This window comes from Salvelinus sp. IW2-2015, unplaced genomic scaffold (genome assembly GCF_002910315.2).
Source record: "Salvelinus sp. IW2-2015 unplaced genomic scaffold, ASM291031v2 Un_scaffold1756, whole genome shotgun sequence".
Classification (NCBI taxonomy): domain Eukaryota; kingdom Metazoa; phylum Chordata; class Actinopteri; order Salmoniformes; family Salmonidae; genus Salvelinus; species Salvelinus sp. IW2-2015.
Window position 1 is genome coordinate 30,668 of NW_019943137.1, and position 20,384 is coordinate 51,051.

The 20,384-nt window shown below is 47.2% G+C and overlaps 1 protein-coding gene and 1 long non-coding RNA gene across 2 annotated transcripts in view; both read right to left on the reverse strand.

Annotated features, from left to right (window-relative positions):
* Positions 1 to 4,803: 4,803 nt before the first annotated feature.
* LOC139024664 (uncharacterized) lies at positions 4,804 to 5,957 on the reverse strand. Its single transcript, XR_011475991.1, has 2 exons — positions 5,908 to 5,957; positions 4,804 to 5,760 (listed from the first exon to the last, which is right to left on the reverse strand). It is a non-coding gene; the product is annotated as an uncharacterized lncRNA (long non-coding RNA).
* A 338-nt stretch (positions 5,958 to 6,295) lies between these two features.
* Positions 6,296 to 20,384, reverse strand: part of LOC112071880 (collagen alpha-6(IV) chain-like) — a 52,742-nt gene continuing 38,653 nt past the window's right edge. Inside the window, 13 exon segments of the mRNA XM_070439551.1 lie at positions 6,296 to 9,298; positions 9,620 to 9,891; positions 11,604 to 11,666; positions 11,669 to 11,724; positions 11,726 to 11,795; positions 12,830 to 12,946; positions 13,271 to 13,417; positions 13,777 to 13,875; positions 14,122 to 14,283; positions 15,794 to 15,940; positions 16,181 to 16,372; positions 16,602 to 16,709; positions 16,947 to 17,129. Coding sequence (XP_070295652.1) covers positions 9,041 to 9,298; positions 9,620 to 9,891; positions 11,604 to 11,666; positions 11,669 to 11,724; positions 11,726 to 11,795; positions 12,830 to 12,946; positions 13,271 to 13,417; positions 13,777 to 13,875; positions 14,122 to 14,283; positions 15,794 to 15,940; positions 16,181 to 16,372; positions 16,602 to 16,709; positions 16,947 to 17,129 — 1,874 coding nt within the window. The 3' untranslated portion in view covers positions 6,296 to 9,040.

Here is a 20,384-nt window from a genome sequence, read left to right on the forward strand (position 1 = left end):
CATTTTTAAACACAAAGTTTGTTTTACCCATCCAGTGGCAGTCTTCAAAATGTCCCTCAACCCATAAGAGGTTCACATCTATTGATGGTGTTGGTCATTGGTTGATGATCAAATATGACCAGGGACGGACTGGGACCAGAAATCAGCCAGGGCATTTCCAACACACACCCCATTTTCTCCTCGAGGCCCCCTTTATAAGCCAAATAATTATAATTTTGCACAAAACCACACCAATTTAAACAGGCCCAACCGAATTAAACAGGCCCAAACGGAATTAAACAGGCCCAATGGGATTAAAATGAACAAGCCCATCTGGCATTTGCCCGAACTGCCCTTTGGCCAGTCTGCCTCTAAATATGCCTGCTGTGGCTGTGAAAGGATGAAGACAACAAATGTGTGGTATACTTTAATGTTGTCTTTGTTAAGCACACAGCAACTTCTGGKTTAAGTAACTACTGGGTTAGGTATGTTGCACACTTCAAATGTGGTAAATAAAATACATGAAATGACAGGTAATTACTTTGTAGCTTTTTACACTTCAAACAGTCGTTTACGGCTCAGACACGAGATGTATGTGGCAGGGTCTACAGAAAATCACGGACTACAAAGGGGAAAACAGCCACTTCGCAGACACTGACGTCTTGCTCCCAGACAAGCTAAACACCTTCGCCCGCTTTGAGGATAACACAGTGCCACCGACGTGGCCTGCTACCAAGGACTGTGAGCTCTACTTCTCTGTGGCCGACGTGAGTAAGGCTGCCGGCCCAGACGGCATCCCTAGCCACGCAAGGCTGCCGGCCCAGACGGCATCCCTAGCCGCGTCCTCAGAGCATGCGCAGACCAGCTGGCTGGAGTGTTTTACGGATATATTCAATCTCTCCCTATCCCAGTCTGTTKTCCCCACATGCTTCAAGATGTCCACCATTATTCCTGTACCCAAGAAAGCAAAGGTAACTGAACTAACTTCTGACTTCTTGCACTGACTTCTGTCATCATGAAGTGCTTTGAGAGGCTAGTTAATTAAGGAACATATCACTTCTACCCTACCTGATACCCTAGACCCACTACAATTTGCTTACCGCCCCAATAGATCCACAGACGACGCAATCGCCATCGCACTGCACAATTCCCTATCCATCCGGAGTAGAGGAATACCTATGTAAGAATCCTGTTCATTGACTATAGCTCAGCATTCAACACCATAGTACATAAAATCTAACTTTATTTGTCACATGCACCGAATACAACATGTGTAGACTTTACCGTGAAATGCTTACTTACAAGCCCTTAACCAACAGTGAAGTTCAAGAAATAGTTAAGAAAATACTTACCAAATAAAGTAAAAAAATTCTAAAAAGTAACACAATAAAATAACAATAACGAGGCTATATACAGGGGTTACAGATTAGTCGAGGTAGTTTGTACATGTAAGTAGGGGTGACTATGCATAGATAAACAGAGTAGCAGCAGTGTACAAAACAACTGGGCGGGGGGGGGGGGGGGGGTCAATGTAAATAGTCTGGCGAGCTTATCACTAAGCTCGGGGCCCTGGGTCTGAACTCTGCCCTGTGCAACTGGGCCCATGACTCTTGACGGGCCGCCCCCAGGTGATGAAGGTAGGAAACAACACCTCCACTTCGCTGATCCTCAACACTGGGGCCCCAAAAGGACGCGTGCTCAGCCCCCTCCTGTACTCCTTGTTCACCTATGACTGTGTGGCCACGCACGCCTCCAACTCAATCATCAAGTTTGCAGGCGACACAACAGTAGTAGGCCTGATTACAAACAATGACGAGACAGCCTGCAGGGAGGAGGTGAGGGCCCTGGGAGAGTGGTGCCAGGAAAATAACCTCTCATTCAATGTTAACAAAACAAAGGAGCTGATCGTGGACTTCAGGAAACCGCAGAGGGAGCACGCCCCTATCTACATCGACGGGACGGCAGTGGAGAAGGTGGACAGCTTCAAGTTCCTCGGCGTACACATCACTGACGATCTGAAATGGTCCACCCACACAGACAGTGTGGTGAAGAAGGCGCCACAGCGCCTCTTCAACCTCAGGAGGCTGAAGAAATTTGTCTTGGCCCCTAAAACCCTCACAAACTTTTACAGATGCACAATTGAGAGCATCCTGTCGGGTTGTATCGTCGCCTGGTACGGCAACTGCACCGCCCGCAACCGAGGGCTCTCCAGAGGGTGGTGCGGTCTGCCCAATACATCACCGGGGGCACACTGCCTGCCCTCCAGGACACCTACAGTACAGCACATGTCACAGGAAGGCCAAAAAGATCATCAAGGACATAAACCACCCGAGCCAAGGCCTGTTCACCCTGCTATCATCCAGAAGGCAAGGTCAGTACAGGTGCATCAAAGCTGGGACCGAGAGACTGAAAAACACCTATCTTAAGGCCATCAGACTGTTAAATAGCCATCACTAGCTGGCTTCCACCCGGTTACACGACCCTGCACCTTAGAAGCTGCTGCCCTATATGCATAGACATGGAATCTTAATAATGGAACACTAGTCACTTTAATCATGTTTAAATAATGTTTACATCCTGCTTTTGTCACGCTCGTCGAAAGGAATGTACCAAGGTGCAGCGTGGTAGGCGTACATTTTCCTTTATTAAATGAACACCGAATTAAAACAACAAAATACCAAACGAAACGTGAAGCTAATAATAGTGCTGACATGCAACTATCCATAGACAAGATCCCACAAAGCACAACGGGGAAATGGCTGCCTAAATATGATCCCCAATCAGAGACAACGATAAACAGCTGCCTCTGATTGGGAAAACCATAACAGGCCAACATAGACACACAAACACCTAGATGACCCACCCTAGTCACACCCGCAACCCAACCAACATAGAGAATAAAAAAGATCTCTATGGTCAGGGCGTGACCAGTACCCCCCCAAAGTATGGACTCCGTAAGTCCGCAAAAAACCTGGGTCCGGGTGGGCATCTACCGTCGGGGGCGGCTCCGGTGCGCGGCGAAGTACCCACTCCACTCGCAGATACGTCCTTCCTCCATGGCGGCTCTGGTGCGGGGATCGTTGCCGGAAGCTCCGGACCGTGGGTCGTCGCCAGAGGAACCGGACCGTGGATCGTCGCCAGGGGCTCCGGGCCGTGGATCATCGCAGGAGGAACCGGACCGTGAATCGTCGCCGGAGGCTCTGGACTGCAGACCGTCGCTGGAGGCTCTGGACTGCAGACCGTCGCTGGAGGCTCTGGACCGCTGACTGTCGTTGGAGGTTCCGGACCGTGGACCGTCGTTGGAGGTTCCGAACTGTGAAACGTCGACGTAGGTTCCGAACTGTGAAACGTCGCCGTAGGTTCCGGACCGTGGACCGTCGTTGGAGGTTCCGAACTGTGAAACGTCGCCGTAGGTTCCGAACTGTGAAACGTCGCCGTAGGTTCCGGACTGGGACCTGTCGCCGGAAGCTCTGGACTGGGACCTGTCGCCGGGAGCTCTGGACTGTGGAGGTGCACTGGAGGCCTGATGCGTGGGACCGGTACAGGTGGCACCGGGCTGATGATACGCACCTCAGGGCGAGTGCGGGGAGGAGGCACAGKACGTACTGGACTGTGGAGGCGCACTGGAGGCCTGATGCGTGGGACCGGTACAGGTGGCACCGGGCTGATGATACGCACCTCAGGGCCAGTGCGGGGAGGAGACACAGGACGTACTGGACTGTGGAGGCGCACTGGGGATACAGCCCGTAGACCCGGCGCAGGATATCCTGGTCCGAGGAGGCGTACTGGAGACCAGGAGCGCTGAGCCGGCACAACCCGTCCTGGCTGGATGCTCATTTTTGCACGGCAAGTGCCGAGAGCTGACACCGAGCGCACCGGGCTGTGAATGTGCACTGGAGACACAGTGMGCATCCCCGCATAACATGGCCTGAACGGTCACACGCTCCTTAAAGCGAGTGTGGGGAATTGGCTCTGGTCTGAAACCTGGCTCCGTCAACCACCCCGTGTGCCTCCCCCCMAWTTTTTKKGGGGGGCTGCCTTTCCTGCTTGCGTCTTGGTTGCGAACCCCGGTGTCGTCGTTGTTCCTCCCTTGCTGCCTCCATCTGCTCCCATGGAATGCGATCCTTTCCAGTCAGGATCTCCTCCCATGTCCAGGATCCCTTACCGTCCAGGATCTCCTCCCATGTCCAGGATGTTTGCTCCTCCTGGCCACGCTGCTTGGTCCGTTTGTGGTGGGATCTTCTGTCACGCTCGTCGAAAGGAATGGACCAAGGTGCAGTGTGGTAGGCATACATTTTCCTTTATTAAATGAACACCGAACAAAAACAACAAAATACCAAACGAAACGTGAAGCTAATAATAGTGCTGACATGCATAGACAAGATCCCACAAAGCACAACGGGGAAATGGCTGCCTAAATATGATCCCCAATCAGAGACAACGATAAACAGCTGCCTCTGATTGGGAACCATAACAGGCCAACATAGACACACAAACACCTAGATGACCCACCCTAGTCACACCCCGACCCAACCAACATAGAGAATAAAAAGCTCTCTATGGTCAGGGCGTGACAKCTTTACTCATCTCATATGTATATACTGTATTCTATTCTACTGTATTTTAATCAATGCCACTCCAACATTGCTCAATCTAATATTTATATATTTCTTAATTCCATTCTTTTACTTTTAGATTTGTGTATTGTTGTGAATTGTTAAGATACTACTGAATTGTTGGAGCTGTAGAAACAGTTGGAGCTGTAGATAGAGCAGTAGATACACAAGCATTTCGCTACACCCACAATAACATCTGCTAAATATGTGTATGTGACCAATAAAAWTTTATTTTATTTGTATTGGCGGTCTATAATTTAGTTACATTGTTCTCACATAATCTTAATCATTCTTTTTAATCTGATTTAAATTGTAATACTTTATTTCAGGGTGAACACAAKAATACACATTTAAGACTCATTCAATTCTGTTGTTTATCCTCTTTGAGGAAAATGTAGCACAACTGCATAATCATTGTAGGCACTTCTGTATGTTTCTGTTATACATGTAAAATGTGGATTTGTATGAAAAAAAATATCAKATTCAGGTTTTCTCAAAATTCCTTTTAAGATGGTGGAATTTATTTAACATCAGAGGACAGTGTCAAAAGAGCGACAATAAACATGTGTGTTTTATCCTTTTGTGTCATTCAAAAACTAATCATAGAAGTACTATGATATTTTATATTTATATTTCCATATAAAAACATCCGTTCCTATCATCGAATGTACAGACCAGCTTCCACAAAATGTATTTTTAAATAACCTTTGAAACAGGGGATACATACTGTGAAGTAAAAATAATTATAATCTAGATTACAGACAAAACAAGGACAAATGAGGACAAWTAATGTACTCAGGGCTACCAACGAGAGATGGGCCTATGTGATAGACATAGTGGTCATAGTGGTTACAATTTAATTAAGTCACCCAGTACCTTTAACATAAATTCAGCGACAACGGCCACGTTCCAGGCCACCTACATTGCAGGTGTTGCATTGCATCAACCACCAACCAATGGTTGTGAGCCACCTCATCGACTGCGCAGTTAGGCATCAATCAGATTGCTAGATCATAGAATGTGATCAGCTGATATGTTAATCACCTATTCAGGTGTTGTGAGATCTGGTAGGCGTCTGTAATGTAGTCAGCTCTGGAACCTAATGTAGTCGGCTCTGGAACCTAATGTAGTCGGCTCTGGAACCTAATGTAGTCGGCTCTGGAACCTAATGTAGTCGGTCTGAACCTAAATGTAGTCGGCCTGGAACTAATGTATCAGCTCTGGAAACTAATGTAGTCAGCTCTGGACCTAATGTGTCGGCTCTGAACTAATGTAGTCGGTTCTGGAACCTAATGTAGTCGGGCTCTGGAACCTAATGTAGTCGGCTCTGGAACCTAATGTAGTCGGCTCGGAACCTAATGGTAGTGCTCTGGAACTAATGTAGTAGCTCTGGAAATGGCCATTGACAAGACTGCTGAGACAGCATAGGGACTACCAGAACATAGGCCTTAACGTTGATAAATGTATAGAAGCTTCTGTACAATAACAAACATTCTAACATGCTGACTACACCCCTCGTGTCGTGTGCGCGAGCAAAATAAATTACACATACATGTTATTCAATGATTGCCTCTCCCATCTCCTTATTGGTTTATAGAAGCAGATACCCACGTGCCATCTCCTCATTTGTTATACCCACGGTGATTGAAAGATTTCTGAGTTGGTCGGTCGTCGTGGAAAGTCGCCATATAACGCCAAAAGAAAAAGCCTGGATTTAACATTTAAAAAATGTTATTAACAAGGCAAGTCAGTTAAGAACAAATTCTTATTTACAATGATGACCTAGGACAGTGGGTTAACTGCCTTGTTCAGGGAGAACGACTGATTTTACGTTTGTCAGGATTTGATCTAGCAACCTTTTGTTACTGCACAACGTTCAACCACTAGGCTACCTGCCGCCCAGAGGGAGGAGAGATGACTAGAAATTATTGGTGACGTTTTATGTGTGGATTATTGTCGGAGTAGAGGACCTTGTGCTTCAGGTAATAAAAATCAACGTTTATATCCCAGGACAAATTAGCTAGCAACAGCAGTTAGCTAAATAGGACAAATTAGCTAGCAACTGCAAGCTAGTAGCTAAATTGCCATAAATGTTTAATGCTTTTCAACCTGTCCCAAATTATATAATTGGTTCAGAGTTTGTTTGATATTTTAACCTGCATGTCGTGATCGCATTTGGTGTGACAAATCATTTGCGACGCGCGACAGGTTTGGTACGGTGTAACGAAGAAGTGTGTGTGTGTGTTTGTCGTTAGTTGGGATTACTTCCAACGGTTATTGGTCTGTATGTTTTGCTGAGCAGTGATGGGTGGAGGTTTTATAAAAAAACAAAAAAACATTTTGGTCACAAGAACCATGGAGAGTAGATAGGCTAGGGTGAGAAGAGTGAGTGAAACCCTGCAGAATATGACGGTTTTAAATAAGTGTCACGTTCCTGACCTGTTTCTCTTGTTTGTATGTGTTTAGTTGGTCAGGGCGTGAGTTGGGGTGGCACTTCTATGTTATGTGTTTCTATGTTGTTAAAGGGTTGCCTGTATGGTTTCAATTAGAGCAGGCTTTTTACATTTCCTGATTTGAGAACCATATTAAGGTAGGATGTTCTCACTGTTGGTTTGTGTGTGTCTTCCGTGTCTGTTTGCAACCACGGGACTGTTTTCGTTTTGTGTAGTCTATTTTCCTGTTCGTGCGTTCTTCGTGTTATGTAAGTTCGTTTGTTCAGGTCTGTTGACTTCGTTTATTATTTTGTAAATTCTCAAGTGTTTTTCGTGTTCGTCTTTATCTTTAATAAACATCGTTATGTCAACATTTCACGCTGCGCTTTGGTCCAATCCCTACTCCTCCTCTTCAGACGAAGAGGAGGAGAACGACCGTTACAATAAGTATGATTTAAGTATGATTTGCTGCATGGTACTATCAGCTTGGTCACCCATTCCAGTCAGCGAGATAGTTGTAGTGAAGTAGCAGTACTCTATATCTGTTTCCCCCAACATTTGTGTTTTTCTTGGGAAAATGTAATTGCCATTAAGCAACTTTAATTTGACATTTTACTAATTTAGCAGACGCTCTTACAGGAGCAATTACGGTTAAGTGCCTTGCTCAAGGGCACATCGGCAGATTTGTCACCTAATCAGCTAGGGATTCGAACCAGCAACGTTTCGGTTACTGGCCCAACGCTCTTGTGGTATCCTCTCCGCTCTGTGGCAGTTACAGTACATTTGCATTACAAGTCCCACCCCTTAACACAACTATCAGGATCTCACTGTGGGCGGAAACAGAAATCGTGGAGTGAGATGAAATAACCATAATAATCATGTTGTTGTTGATGATTTGTGTGCCAGCAGTGAATCACAGAGCTTATAGGTTCGTTTCTGTGGTGGTGGCGAGAACCTAAATCTTCACCGTCCGTCACTATAGCTAAACTGAAAAGGCACACGTTTGATTCACAAGTCAAACGTTGCGGACTGACTGTTACAGACTGACTGACATTTATATTTTACCCATTATTGGAATTCACATCAGTGCAATACATTCACATACATGGTCTCGTCATTCTAGTATTTTAAAAGTGCCTTTTTCCAAACTGTTGTCAAGTTGAGTCCCGGAGTAGGGTAACATTAAAAAAATGACATATTGGTAATAATAGAGTCTTACTGTATCTCAGACATCAAAGATATCATCGGTGGGTGTGTGAGTATAAAAGCGGTTGGCTAGCAGTAAATAGGTATGTACAGTATAGCAAGTCTCTCAGGTTTATGACTGTAGTTGTTGTGGTAGAGAAGGCATCTGTCCCAAATGGAACCCTATATTGTGCACTACTTGTGACCAGAGGCCTATGGAGCCCAAGCCATAAGTAGTGTACTATATAGGGAATAGGGTGCCATTTGGGACGCAGCCAGGAAGGGGAAACGGTTCAGTGTGCTCCGAAGGGTTGGTTTGCGGTTGCACTAGGTAGCCGTTAATGTTTTCAGACCACGTAACCATAGTAATGAGAAAACACCCAAATAAAGACACATATACAACAATGCAGTAGCTATAGCAACACTGTCAGTGATATCCTAGTGCAGAGCAATCAAAACCAAGACCCCGCATCTCTCCATCCATCCCTCCCTCTCTCTTTCTCCTTCTATATCCATCCCCTCTCTCTCTTTCATTCTATATCCATCCCCCTCTCTCCAACATCGATATTTGCGCATCATAAACCCACAGAAGTGCCCTCGTCGGCCCTTCAGGACACCTTTACACCCCAAGTGAGATCCTGGGATGAAGCAGGGGAGGGGGCTTAAATTCACTCAGTCATTTGGGCAATATTTTTTTTAAAGGGGGAATGATTTTTTTTTTAACCTCCTCTCTCTTTTTCTTTCTGAGAAGTAATCATCACCCTCTCTTTTGTTGTTTCAGTCTCTCTGTTTTCCATTTCTTCTCTCTATCTTCGACTCTTCTCCCGGCTACAAGATCTTACTGCAGACCTGACAGCGACTGACTCTGCTGAGTTGGTTGCCTCCCTTCAGCGTGTCCATCGGAGGGGGGTTGAACTCCTGGTTAGGCTCCACCGTGGTCAGCCAGAAGCTGTACTTGTTGGCAAAAAAGTGGCATGTACCCTTAGCCCCGTTACACTCGATGAAGGGAGTTGCACGGAAGTCTTCCAGACAGGACCCGGGTGAAACCAGGGACTGGCCTCCGCCCTCTGCCCCGGCAGCTGTGTGCTGTATGGGGGGGAAAGAGAGAGGGACAGGCCCAGACAAGTCCTGAGTGTTAGTTTCACTATGGTGGTTTAAACTGGGGTTGTTGTGTCGTGAAATAACTTTACAGTTTAGTTACAAATATTGGCCGGGATTCAATCCGAGGCACACTGTACCGAGCTTGATATTGAAAGGTAATTTACGATTGAGCCGAGATCCATGTTCAGTGTTTACCATGAATGTGATCTCTGAGAATGTGGGAGTATTGCCTTTGAAAGGCGCTCTGTCAACAGTGCTCTACAACACACCGTGGATTGAATCTGGCTTTAATCCCACATCACTCACCATGAGGAAGGAGTACCCGATCCAGAGGGACCTCCAGCCAGCAGGGCAGGTGGGGATGGTGAGGTCCTGGGAGTGGACGGCCACAGCCTGGGACATGGCCTCGCACACGGAGCACCTGCTGATGTACTGGCTGATGGCCTCCTCTCCCACCGGCATCATGGGGATGGGCGCAGTGGTGGACAGCCAATAGGACTTGTCGTTGCGGCTGGCGTAGTAACAGATCTCGTTGGGTGTGCAGTAGAGGAAGGGGACAGTGCTGAAACGGGGGAGGCGGAGCCGATACTGGGGGAGAGGGGATAGAGGAGAGAGGGATAGAGAGGGGGGAGAGGGGGGTGATAGAGAGAGGGGGGAGATTGAGAGGGAGGGAGAGAGAGGGGGGAGATTGAGAGGGAGGATAGATAGAGAGAGGGGAGAATTGAGAGGGAGGGATAGAGAGGGGGGAGAGGAGATTGAGAGGAAGGGATAGAGAGAGGGGAGAGAGATTGAGAGGGAGGGATAGAGAGAGGGGAGAGAGATTGAGAGGGAGGGATCGAGAGAGGGGAGAAATTGAGAGGGAGGGATAGAGAGGGGGGGAGAGATTGAGAGGGGGAGAGAGATTGAGAGGGGGGATAAAGAGGGGGAGAGAGATTGAGAGGGAGGGATAGAGAGAGGGGAGAGAGATTGAGAGGGAGGGTAGAGAGGGGGGAGAGAGATTGAGAGGGAGGGATAGAGAGAGGGAGAGAGATGAGAGGGAGGGTAGAGAGAGGAGAGAGATTGAGAGGGAGGGATAGAGAGAGGGGAGAGATTGAAAGGGAGGGATAGAGAGAGGGGAGAGAGGGGGAGAGAGATTGAGAGGAAGGGATAGAGAGAGGGGAGAGATTGAGAGGGGGAGAGAGATTGAGAGGGGGGATAAGAGGGGGGAGAGAGATTGAGAGGGAGGGATAGAGAGAGGGAGAGAGATTGAGAGGAGGGATGAGAGAGGGGAGAGAGATTGAGAGGGAGGGATAGAGAGAGGGGAGAGAGATTGAGAGGGAGGGATAGAGAGAGGGGAGAGAGATTGAGAGGGAGGGATAGAGAGAGGGGAGAGATATTGAGAGTGAGGGATAGAGAGAGGGATAGAGACAGGGGAGAGATTGAGTGGGAGGGATAGAGAGAGGGGAGAGAGATTGAGAGGGAGGGATAGAGAGAGGGGAGAGAGATTGAGAGGGAGGGATAGAGAGAGGGATAGAGACAGGGAGAGATTGAGTGGGAGGGATAGAGAGAGGGGAGAGATTGAGAGGAGGGATGAGAGAGGGGAGAGAGATTGAAAGGGAGGGATAGAGAGAGGGGAGAGAGATTGAGAGTGAGGGATAGAGAGAGGGATGAGACAGGGGAGAGATTGAGTGGAGAGATAGAGAGAGGGGAGAGAGGGGGGCGATTGAGAGGAGGGATAGAAGGTGGGAGAGAGATTGAGAGGGAGGATAGAGAGGGGGGAGAGAGATTGAGTGGGAGGGATAGAGAGAGGGGAGAGGGGGAGCGATTGAGAGGGAGGGATAGAGGAGGGGAGAGAGGGGGGCGATTGAGAGGGAGGGTAGAGAGAGGGGAGAGATATAAAGAGGGAGGGATAGAGAGAGGAAGAGATATAAGAGGGAGGGATAGAGAGAGGGGAGAGATATAGAGGGAGGGATAGAGAGGGAGAGATATAAAGAGGGAGGGATAGAGAGGGGAGAGATATAAAGAGGGAGGGATAGAGAGGGGAGAAAAAGAGGGAGGTGAGAGAGGGGAGAGATATAAAGAGGGAGGGATAGAGAGGGGAGATATAAAAGAGGGAGGGATAGAGAGGGGAGAGATATAAAGAGGGAGGGATAGAGAGAGAGTGGGAGATTGAGAGGGAGGGATAGAGAGAGGGGAGAGAGGGGGCGATTGAGAGGGAGGGATCGAGAGGGGAGAGATATAAAGATTAGCTTTCTGCAATTTTTATAGGTCGCTCTGCCTGCCCAATCCTATAATTGCTTGTGTGTGTGTGACTCACCGAGGTCCTGGTTGTGTGCCTTCTCCTGCCCCTCTACGTACAGCAGACTGTATCCCTCCAGAGCCGGGACATGCCCTGGGGACACATGGGTACCTGGTTGTTCTGACTGTGTTTCCAGGGTGAAACCAACTCCTGCTGCGGGCACACTGCCAGGGGGACCCTGCAGACCACGCTTACCAGGCAGACCTGAGGGAGAGAGGGAAGAGGAGAGGAGAGGAGAGGAGAGGAGAGGAGAGGAGGGGGAAGAGGAGAGGAGAGAGAGGGGGGAAGAGGAGAGAGGGGGAAGAGGAGAGGAGGAAGAGAGGAGGAAGGTGGAAAGGTGAGGAGAGGAGGGTAGAAAAGGAGAGCAGAGAGGGAAAGAGGAGAGGAGAAGAGAGGAGGGGGAAGAGGGGGGGGGAGGAGGGGAAGAGGAGAGGAGAGAGCGGGAAGAGAGAGGAGGGAGAGAGAGGGAGGGGAGAAGAGGAGAGGAACGAGAGTAGAGAGGGGTAAGAGGAAAGGAGAGAAGAGAAGAGGGGAGAGAGGGGGAAGAAGAGAGGGAAGAGGATAGGAGAGGAGTACTACATGTTAAAATGTTGGGTAACCCCTAAGTACCTCCAGCTATAATGCATTATGATGCGGTTATAGAGCATTGTAAGACTTTACATGTATCGACATCTCTTTCTCTCACGCACACGCATGCATATAACTTTGATGATGTTTACATGTTTCAGTGTAAATGGCGTTGGAATAGCAGAGGCAGTGCTCCTGTTGTCTTTGTGCTGACTTGCTGTAACTCTCTGTGGTTCTCAATCAGTAGTTGTTTAGTCAACTGTTGAAAATAGTCACTTAGTCACAGGTCATATAGCTGTTTGTTACATGCAACATTGTCTTTGTGGACTTCACTGGACAGATACATTTGATTTGATTTAATGTTGCTCTCTGGTTGTGTGATGAAACAAACGTAAGTGTAGTTGAATTTATTCCTCCACTGTGTGACTGTTGTCTTTGTGTTGTCTCTGCCTTATTGTACATCACAGTGGAGGAGGAACTAACGGGTTATAGAGCAAACAACGTAATTATCACAACACAGGTTGTTATATGGATTTTGTATTGGCTTGGCTTCCTCAGTGGTTTACCCACACACCTATACTGACTGCTGGTCCCCACAAGTATAGATAAACACGTACACACACACGTACACACAGATAGACATACACACTCACACACACGTACACGCATACCTTGTGATCCGGAAGGTCCAGGGAAACCAGGAGAACCAGGATCTCCCAGAGGTCCATCCAGACCTGACCCTCCGTTCCTCCCCAGCTTCCCCACCGCACCGGGCCTTCCTTTAGGACCTGGAACAAAGGTGGAAGATACACTTAGAACACTGATCCAAGGACAGTATTWGGTTTAACTACCTTATGGTTGAGGTTAAGATTGGATGAGGGTTTAACTGAACCTAGATCAGGGGTAACTAAGGGTAACTTTGGTTAGCCTAGACTCCACACTGACTGAATCCATAACAACTGTTTAGAAGCAAGTAAAACGAGTGTGAATTCAGTGTGGATTCCAATCTAAACTTGTGGGTACAAATCACGTTTTCTTCGATCCAGTCCAGTAGGCTACTCTAATCACGACCTCTGCCTAGTAGGCCAGGCTGTTCCTAGTAGGTTACTCACCCCCTCTGCCTGGAATGCCGGGATTGCCTGATTCTCCCATGGCGCCTGGAGCTCCGTTGAGCCCAGGGCCTCCCACATCTCCGTAGGTAGTCTGGACGTCCGTGGGGGGTAAAGTTATACCTGGGGCCCCCTTACCACCAGAAGAACCTAGAGGGAGAGAGGATGAGGGAGGATGGGAGACAAAAGTGTGGGGGGAGGTGTGGGGGGGTAGCGAGAGAGATGTGTGTGGAGGAAGCAAACACACGCACACATGATCAGACAGAAGGAGATGGAGGGATGAAGAGAGTGAGAGACAGGAGGAGGAGGAGGTGGAAGAAAGAGAGAGAGATGAAAGAGAGAGAGACAGGGAGAGAGATGAGAGATGAGAGTGATAGAGAAGGAGAAAGAGAGAGAAAGATGAGAGAGAGAGAGAAGACTCAAGCTAAATCTTCTATAACATAATTGATCAAATTGACAAATACCAGTGTTATGTGTTCAGGTCAATGTTGAAAGAATACATCTCTCACCTTTCTTTCCTTTGGGTCCTTTCCCTCCGTAATATCCTGTATCTCCAGGGTAGCCTTTGGTTCCTGACACTCCACTGTACCCAGAGTCGCCTCTCTCTCCTAGGCAACACAACAACAACATCAGACATGGTTTGGTACATCAACCACTGGGCAAAGACCTCAGATCAACATCCGGTTCTGGTTGATAATTGATTGAGTGGTCAACCGACGTGCCCCTCCAACAAATTGTCCATGTTTCAGATCAACATTAATAATCTCTGTACCTTTGAATCCAGACGTCAGATCAACATCACATTCTGGTTGATATTACATTGAGAGGTCAACAAATAAGAGTCATCCCTGTACCATTGAACCCAGGGCTGCCTTCCCTTCCTGGACCACCGGGACCTCCAGGGTCTCCACGTCTCCCAGGGGTACCGGGGAAGCCAGGTAGCCCAGCGTCACCTCTGTCTCCCTGGGCCGTACTGGGCCCCGGTGGGCCTGGGGGGCCTGGAGGACCACCGTAACCTGGAGGAACCCACCATAAACAGTTAACACAAGAGTAAACTAGCTACAGTATAAAGGTCTACAGAGTTTTGGATTTAGATGGAGGGAAGAGAAGGACAGATTACTTACTTAGCCCATCTATAAACAGCCCATACAACTACTACCTCATCCCCCATTCTGTTATTTATTTTGCTCCTTTGCACCCCAGTATCTCTACTTCCACACTCATCTTCTGCACATCTATCACTCAATTGTAATTATTTCGCCACTATGGCCTATTTATTGCCTTACCTCCCTTATCCTACCTCATTTGCACACACTGTATATAGACTTTTTCTATTGCATTATTGACTGCATGTTCGTTTATTCCATGTGTAACTCTGTGTTGTTGTTTGTGTCGCACTGCTTTGCTTTATCTTGGCCAGGTCGCAGTTTGTAAATGAGAACTTGTTCTCAACTGGCCTACCTGGTTAAATAAAGGTGACATAATAAATAAAAAGAGGAGAATGGAGAGGGGGGGGGGGGGAGAAAGAGGAAACCCAGGAGGACAGACAGGAGGGGAGAGGAGATGTTCAGCATTTAACACGTAGTCAACTAGCTACAGAGATAGAGTGGTTAGAGCTGGACTTAGATGGAGGAGGACAAGGAGATGAGAGGGAGAAGTAGAAAGAGGAGATGAGAGGGAGAAGTAGAAAGGAGGAGAAGAAGATGAGAGGGAGAAGTAGAAAGGAGGAGAAGATGAGAGGAGAATTAAAAGGAGGAGAAGAAGATAAGGAGAAGTAGAAAGGAGGAGATGAGAGGGAGAAGTAGAAAGGAGGAGAAAGAAGATGAGAGGGAGAAGTAGAAAGGAGGAGAAGATGAGAGGGATAAGTAGAAAGTTGGAGAAGAAGAAGTAGAAAGGAGGAGAAGAAGATGAGAGGGAGAAGTAGAAAGGAGGAGAAGAAGATGAGAGGGAGAAGTAGAAAGGAGGAGAAGAAGATGAGAGGGAGATGTAGAAAGGAGAGAGAAGAAGATGAGAGGAGAAGTAGAAAGGAGGAGAAGAAGATGAGGGAAAAGTAGAAAGAAGGAGAAGAAGATGAGAGGGAGAAGTAGAAAGGAGGAGATGAGAGGGAGAAGTAGAAAGGAGGAGAAGAAGATGAGGGAGAAGTAGAAAGGAGGAGAATATGAGAGGGAGAAGTAGAAAGTTGGAGAAGAAGAAGTAGAAAGGAGGAGAAGAAGATGAGAGGAGAAGTAGAAAGGAGAGAGAAGAGAGAGAGTAGAAAGGAAGAAGAAGATGAGAGGGAGAAGTAGAAAGGAGGAGAAGAAGATGAGAGGGAGAAGTAGAAAGGAGGAGAAGAAGATGAGAGGGAGAAGTAGAAAGTGGAGAAGAAGAAGTAGAAAGGAGGAGAAGATGATGAGAGGAGAAGTAGAAGGGAGGAGGGTAGAAATTAGTAGAAAGGAGTAGAAGGAGATGGAAGAAGGAGCAGGATAGGTGAGACAGAGGAATATAATCTATTGTTTTATAAAAGGCTAAAATAAAGGGGTAAACTACCTTCTTCTCCATCGAGTCCGGGCAGCTGGGGTCCCCAGGAGGTCCAGGGATATAGGAGCCGATTGTCTCCCCACACGACCAAGCGCAGGCCTGGGAAGCCCGTCAACCAGGACCCCCGACAACCAAACACGAGTAGAGCATCCACACGCGCACACACAACACACACACACACACACACACACACACACACACACACACACAACACACACACACACACACACACCACAACCCACACACACACAACACCACACCACACACACACACACACACACACACACACCACACACACACACACACACACACACAGGAAGTCTTTCTCTATAAAATAAATTGTATGATTGATCTTTCTTAGAAATTGTATTTGATTGATTGATGAATCTTTCTCACCTGACTCTCCTCTCGCTCCCTTCTCCGCGTTGTATCCCGGGGGTCCTGGGATGGAGGATCCCCTCTCTCCCTTCAGACCGGCCGCTCCAGGGGTGCCGGGGCGACCCTCCACACTATAACCCGGGGTTCCTGGTATACCGTTCGGTCCAGCCAGTCCGTTGAGTCCATCAAGACCAGGAGATCCCGGCAGACCTTGAGAAAGAACATGATTATTGCATTATAACATCGACACCAATAAGGGACATTGTACTGAAGTTATGACATTGTCAGAGGCCATGTCAGTTAAAGAAGAGAAAGAAAGATTTTCACTCAGGCCAATGATGTTGTATTACAAACTGTAATGTGTGTGTGTTTGAGTGTGAGTGGGCGTGGGCGTGGGCGTATTTCTGTGTGTGTGTGTGTGTGTGTGTGTCCGACAAACCTTTTTCTCCAGATGATCCAGGGGAGCCGGGGCGGCCAGTCGTCCCGTCCAGACCTCTTCCTCCTGGGTATCCGTTCAGACCCTTTGCCCCAGTGAAACCAGGGGTACCTGAGAGGAGGAGGGGGGACCCCAAAAAACATAACCAGGAACATAGAAAATGATGAATGAGGATGAGGGGGTTAATATAATAATAATATAATATACAGTATATATATATATWTTTTTTTTTTTCTTCTCTTATTCCACCTTTTCTAAATTGTTTAAATATCACTTCCCTGTGACATGATTCATCTGTGTGACATTTATGACATCACGTCCAGTGACATCATCATCACCACTACTCACCCAAGAGTCCGGGTCTTCCAGGAACTCCCGGTGCTCCCTTCTGTCCGCTGAACCCAGGGCCCCCTGGGAAACCGTTGTCGCCGGGGGCGCCATTAGCACCTTGGCCACCTGGGTAACCGGGGGTTCCGGACTCACCTTTAGCTCCGGGACTTCCGGGGTAGCCGGACGAGTCACCTCTCTCCCCTGAGGACCATACAGATACAGGTAAGAACTTAACCAATAGAAAACCTTTAAACTGACAAGAAACAGGTAAGAACTTAACCAATACAAAACCTTTACACTGACAAGATACAGGTAAGAACTTAACCAACACAAATCCTTTACACTGACAAGGTACAGGTAAACCAAGCCATAGAAAGTTGGTTGCAATTTCAGTTTAATCCACCAGAAAAAACATAATAAATATTGCAACAAATATTATGGTTAAACTCAAATATACTAATTGATTAAAAAAACTATATTTTTGGAAATAATGTTTAAAAAAGGTATAATCTTTGTAAATTATATCATAAATAGGACTGGTGGAGTTACGTCACACATGCAGCTAACACAATATATGGAAATGTCTGCTCTACTCAAAATTACAACCAACTAATTGCAGCATTACCGCAAAAATGGAAGAGGCAAGTGGAAGGAGGAGAAAGTAAGAACTGGTCTGTCGGCCCTGAATTAAAGACCAACATTGGCTAAAGAAAATTGTGATGAATAAAAAAGTAAACCAGTTTAATTTAAGGACCAAAAAATGTACGGCTGTGCCATATAGATTGCAAAATAGTTGAGAAGAGATTWTCGATGTACCGACTCCATGGCACATGGTTTATGAACTGATACACAAAACAAATAGTTTTTCCATTTAAATTATTATACAAAATATATGGGGGACACAACCATCCCAGCTCTGCAGATTTTCTGCTACGAAGAGACAGAATCATTACATAATTTGTTTTGGTACTGTCCATATATAGCTTGTTTTTGGTCGCAGGTTCAGGAATGGCTGAAGAATTGCAACATTTACCTGGAGCTAACGCTGCAGATAGCACTGCTGGGCGATTTGAAAGTCATAGTCAATCGATCAATAATGTAATAATACTCTTAGAATTTTTTTTATCTTTAATTTACAATATTTAGAAGCTATGAGAATAGAAAGGTTCAGAACATTCGTGAAACATCACAGCTCAGTTGAAAAATATATGGCAAATAGAAATCCAATATGGATGGTGTTCAGAGATCGATGGGAGGGGTTGAGTGGAGCTGAAGGGTGGGACTGGATGGTGTTCAGAGATCGATGGGAGGGGTTGAGATGGGGATGAGGTAGTTGGATGGGCTATTTACAGATGGCTATGTACAGGTGCAGTGATCTGTGAGCTGCTCTGACATATGGTGCTTAAAGCTAGTGAGGAAGATATGTGTCTGAGAGACTGCCAGAGGTCTAGACAACAGGCCCTCCCATTTGACACACTGAACTCTATCCGGGAAGTAGTTGGTGAACCAGGCGAGGCAATCATTTGAGAAACCAAGGCTGTTGAGTCTGCCGATAAGAATGTGGTGATTGAAAGAGTCGAAAGCGTTGGCCAGGTCGATGAATACGACTGCACAGTATTGTCTCTTATCGATGGCGGTTATGATATTGTTTAGGACCTTGAGCGTGGCTGAGATGCACCCATGACCAGCTCTGAAACCAGATTGCATATTGGAGAAGGTACGGTGGGATTCGAAATGGTCGGTAATCTGTTTATTAACTTGGCTTTCGAAGACCTTAGAATGGTAAGGTAGGATAGATATAGGTCTGTAGCAGTTTGGGTCTAGAGTGTCTCCCCCTTTGAAGAGGCGGATGACCGCGGCAGCTTTCCAATCTCTGGGAATCAGATGATACGAAAGAGAGGTGAACAGGCTAGTAATAGGGGTTGCAACCATTTCTGCAGATAATTTTAGAAAGAGAGGGTCCAGATGTCTAGCCCGGCTGATTTGTATGGGTCCAGATTTTGCAGCTCTTTCAGAACATCAGCTATCTGGATTTGGGTGAAGGAGAAATGGGGAAGGCTTGGGCGAGTTGCTGTGGGGGTGCAGGGCTGTTGACCGGGGTGGGGTAGCCAGGTGGAAAGCATGGCCAGCCGTAGAAAAATACTTAAATTCTCAATTATCGTGGATTTATCGGTGGTGACAGTGTTTCCTAGCCTCAGTGCAGTGGGCAGCTGGGAGGAGGTGTTCTTATTCTCCATGGACTTTACAGTGTCCCAGAACTTTTTTGAGTTTGTGCTACAGGATGCAAATTTCTGCTTGAAAAAGCAAGCCTTAGCTTTCCTAACTGCCTGTTGTATATTGGTTCCTAACTTCCCTGAAAAGTTGCATATCACGGGGCTATTCGATGCTAATGCAGAACGCCACAGGATGTTTTTGTGCTGGTCAAGGGCAGTCAGGTCTGGAGAGAACCAAGGGCTATTCTGTTCCTGGTTCTACATTTTTGAATGGGGCATGCTTATTTAAGATGATGAGGACGGCACTTTTGAAGAATAACCAGGCATCTTCTACTTGACAGAATGAGGTCAATATCCTTCCAGGATACCCGGGCCAGGTCGATTAGAAAGGCCTGCTTCTCTTAACTGTCGTTCTCTTCCCTGTGATGGTCTCTTCTCTGTGCTAATCTCTTTTCTGTTGTCTCTTAGCTGTGATGATCTCTTCCCTGTGATGGTCTCTCCCTGTGATGGTCTCTTCCCTGTGCTTTGTCCTCTTCCCTGTGCTTGTCTCTTACCTGTGATGATCTCTCCCTGTGATGGTCTCTTCCCTGTGATGATCTCTTCCCTGTGATGGTCTCTTCCCTGTGATGTCTCTTCCCTGTGATGGTCTCTTCCCTGTGCTTGTCTCTTCCCTGTGATGGTCTCTTCCCGGTGATGGTCTCTTCCCAGTGATGGTCTCTTCTCCGTGCTAATCTCTTTTCTGTTGTCTCTTCCCTGTGATGGTCTCTTCCCTGTGATGGTCTCTTCCCTGTGCTTGTCTCTTCCCTGTGCTTGTCTCTTCCTGTGATGGTCTCTTCCCGGTGATGGTCTCTTCCCAGTGATGGTCTCTTCCTGGTGATGGTCTCTTCCCTGTGATGGTCTCTTCCCTGTGATGGTTCTTCCCCTGTGATGGTCTTCCCTGTGATGGTCTCTTCCCTATACCTTCTATTTCCAGGTCATACAACTATATACATTTTATGGACACAGTATATTTTACAATAGTTATCATTGTTTGTTTTCTTCAGCCCCACTCAACCTCCTCATGCTCAACTCCACTCACCCCTCCCATCGATCCTCTTGAACTCCATTCCAGTCCCACCCTTCAGCTCCACTCAACCCCTCCATCGATCTCTGAACTCCATCCAGTCCCACCCTTCCAGCCTCCCACTCAAACCCCCCCTTCCCGATCGATTCTGAACACCATCCAGTCCCACCCTTAGCTCCA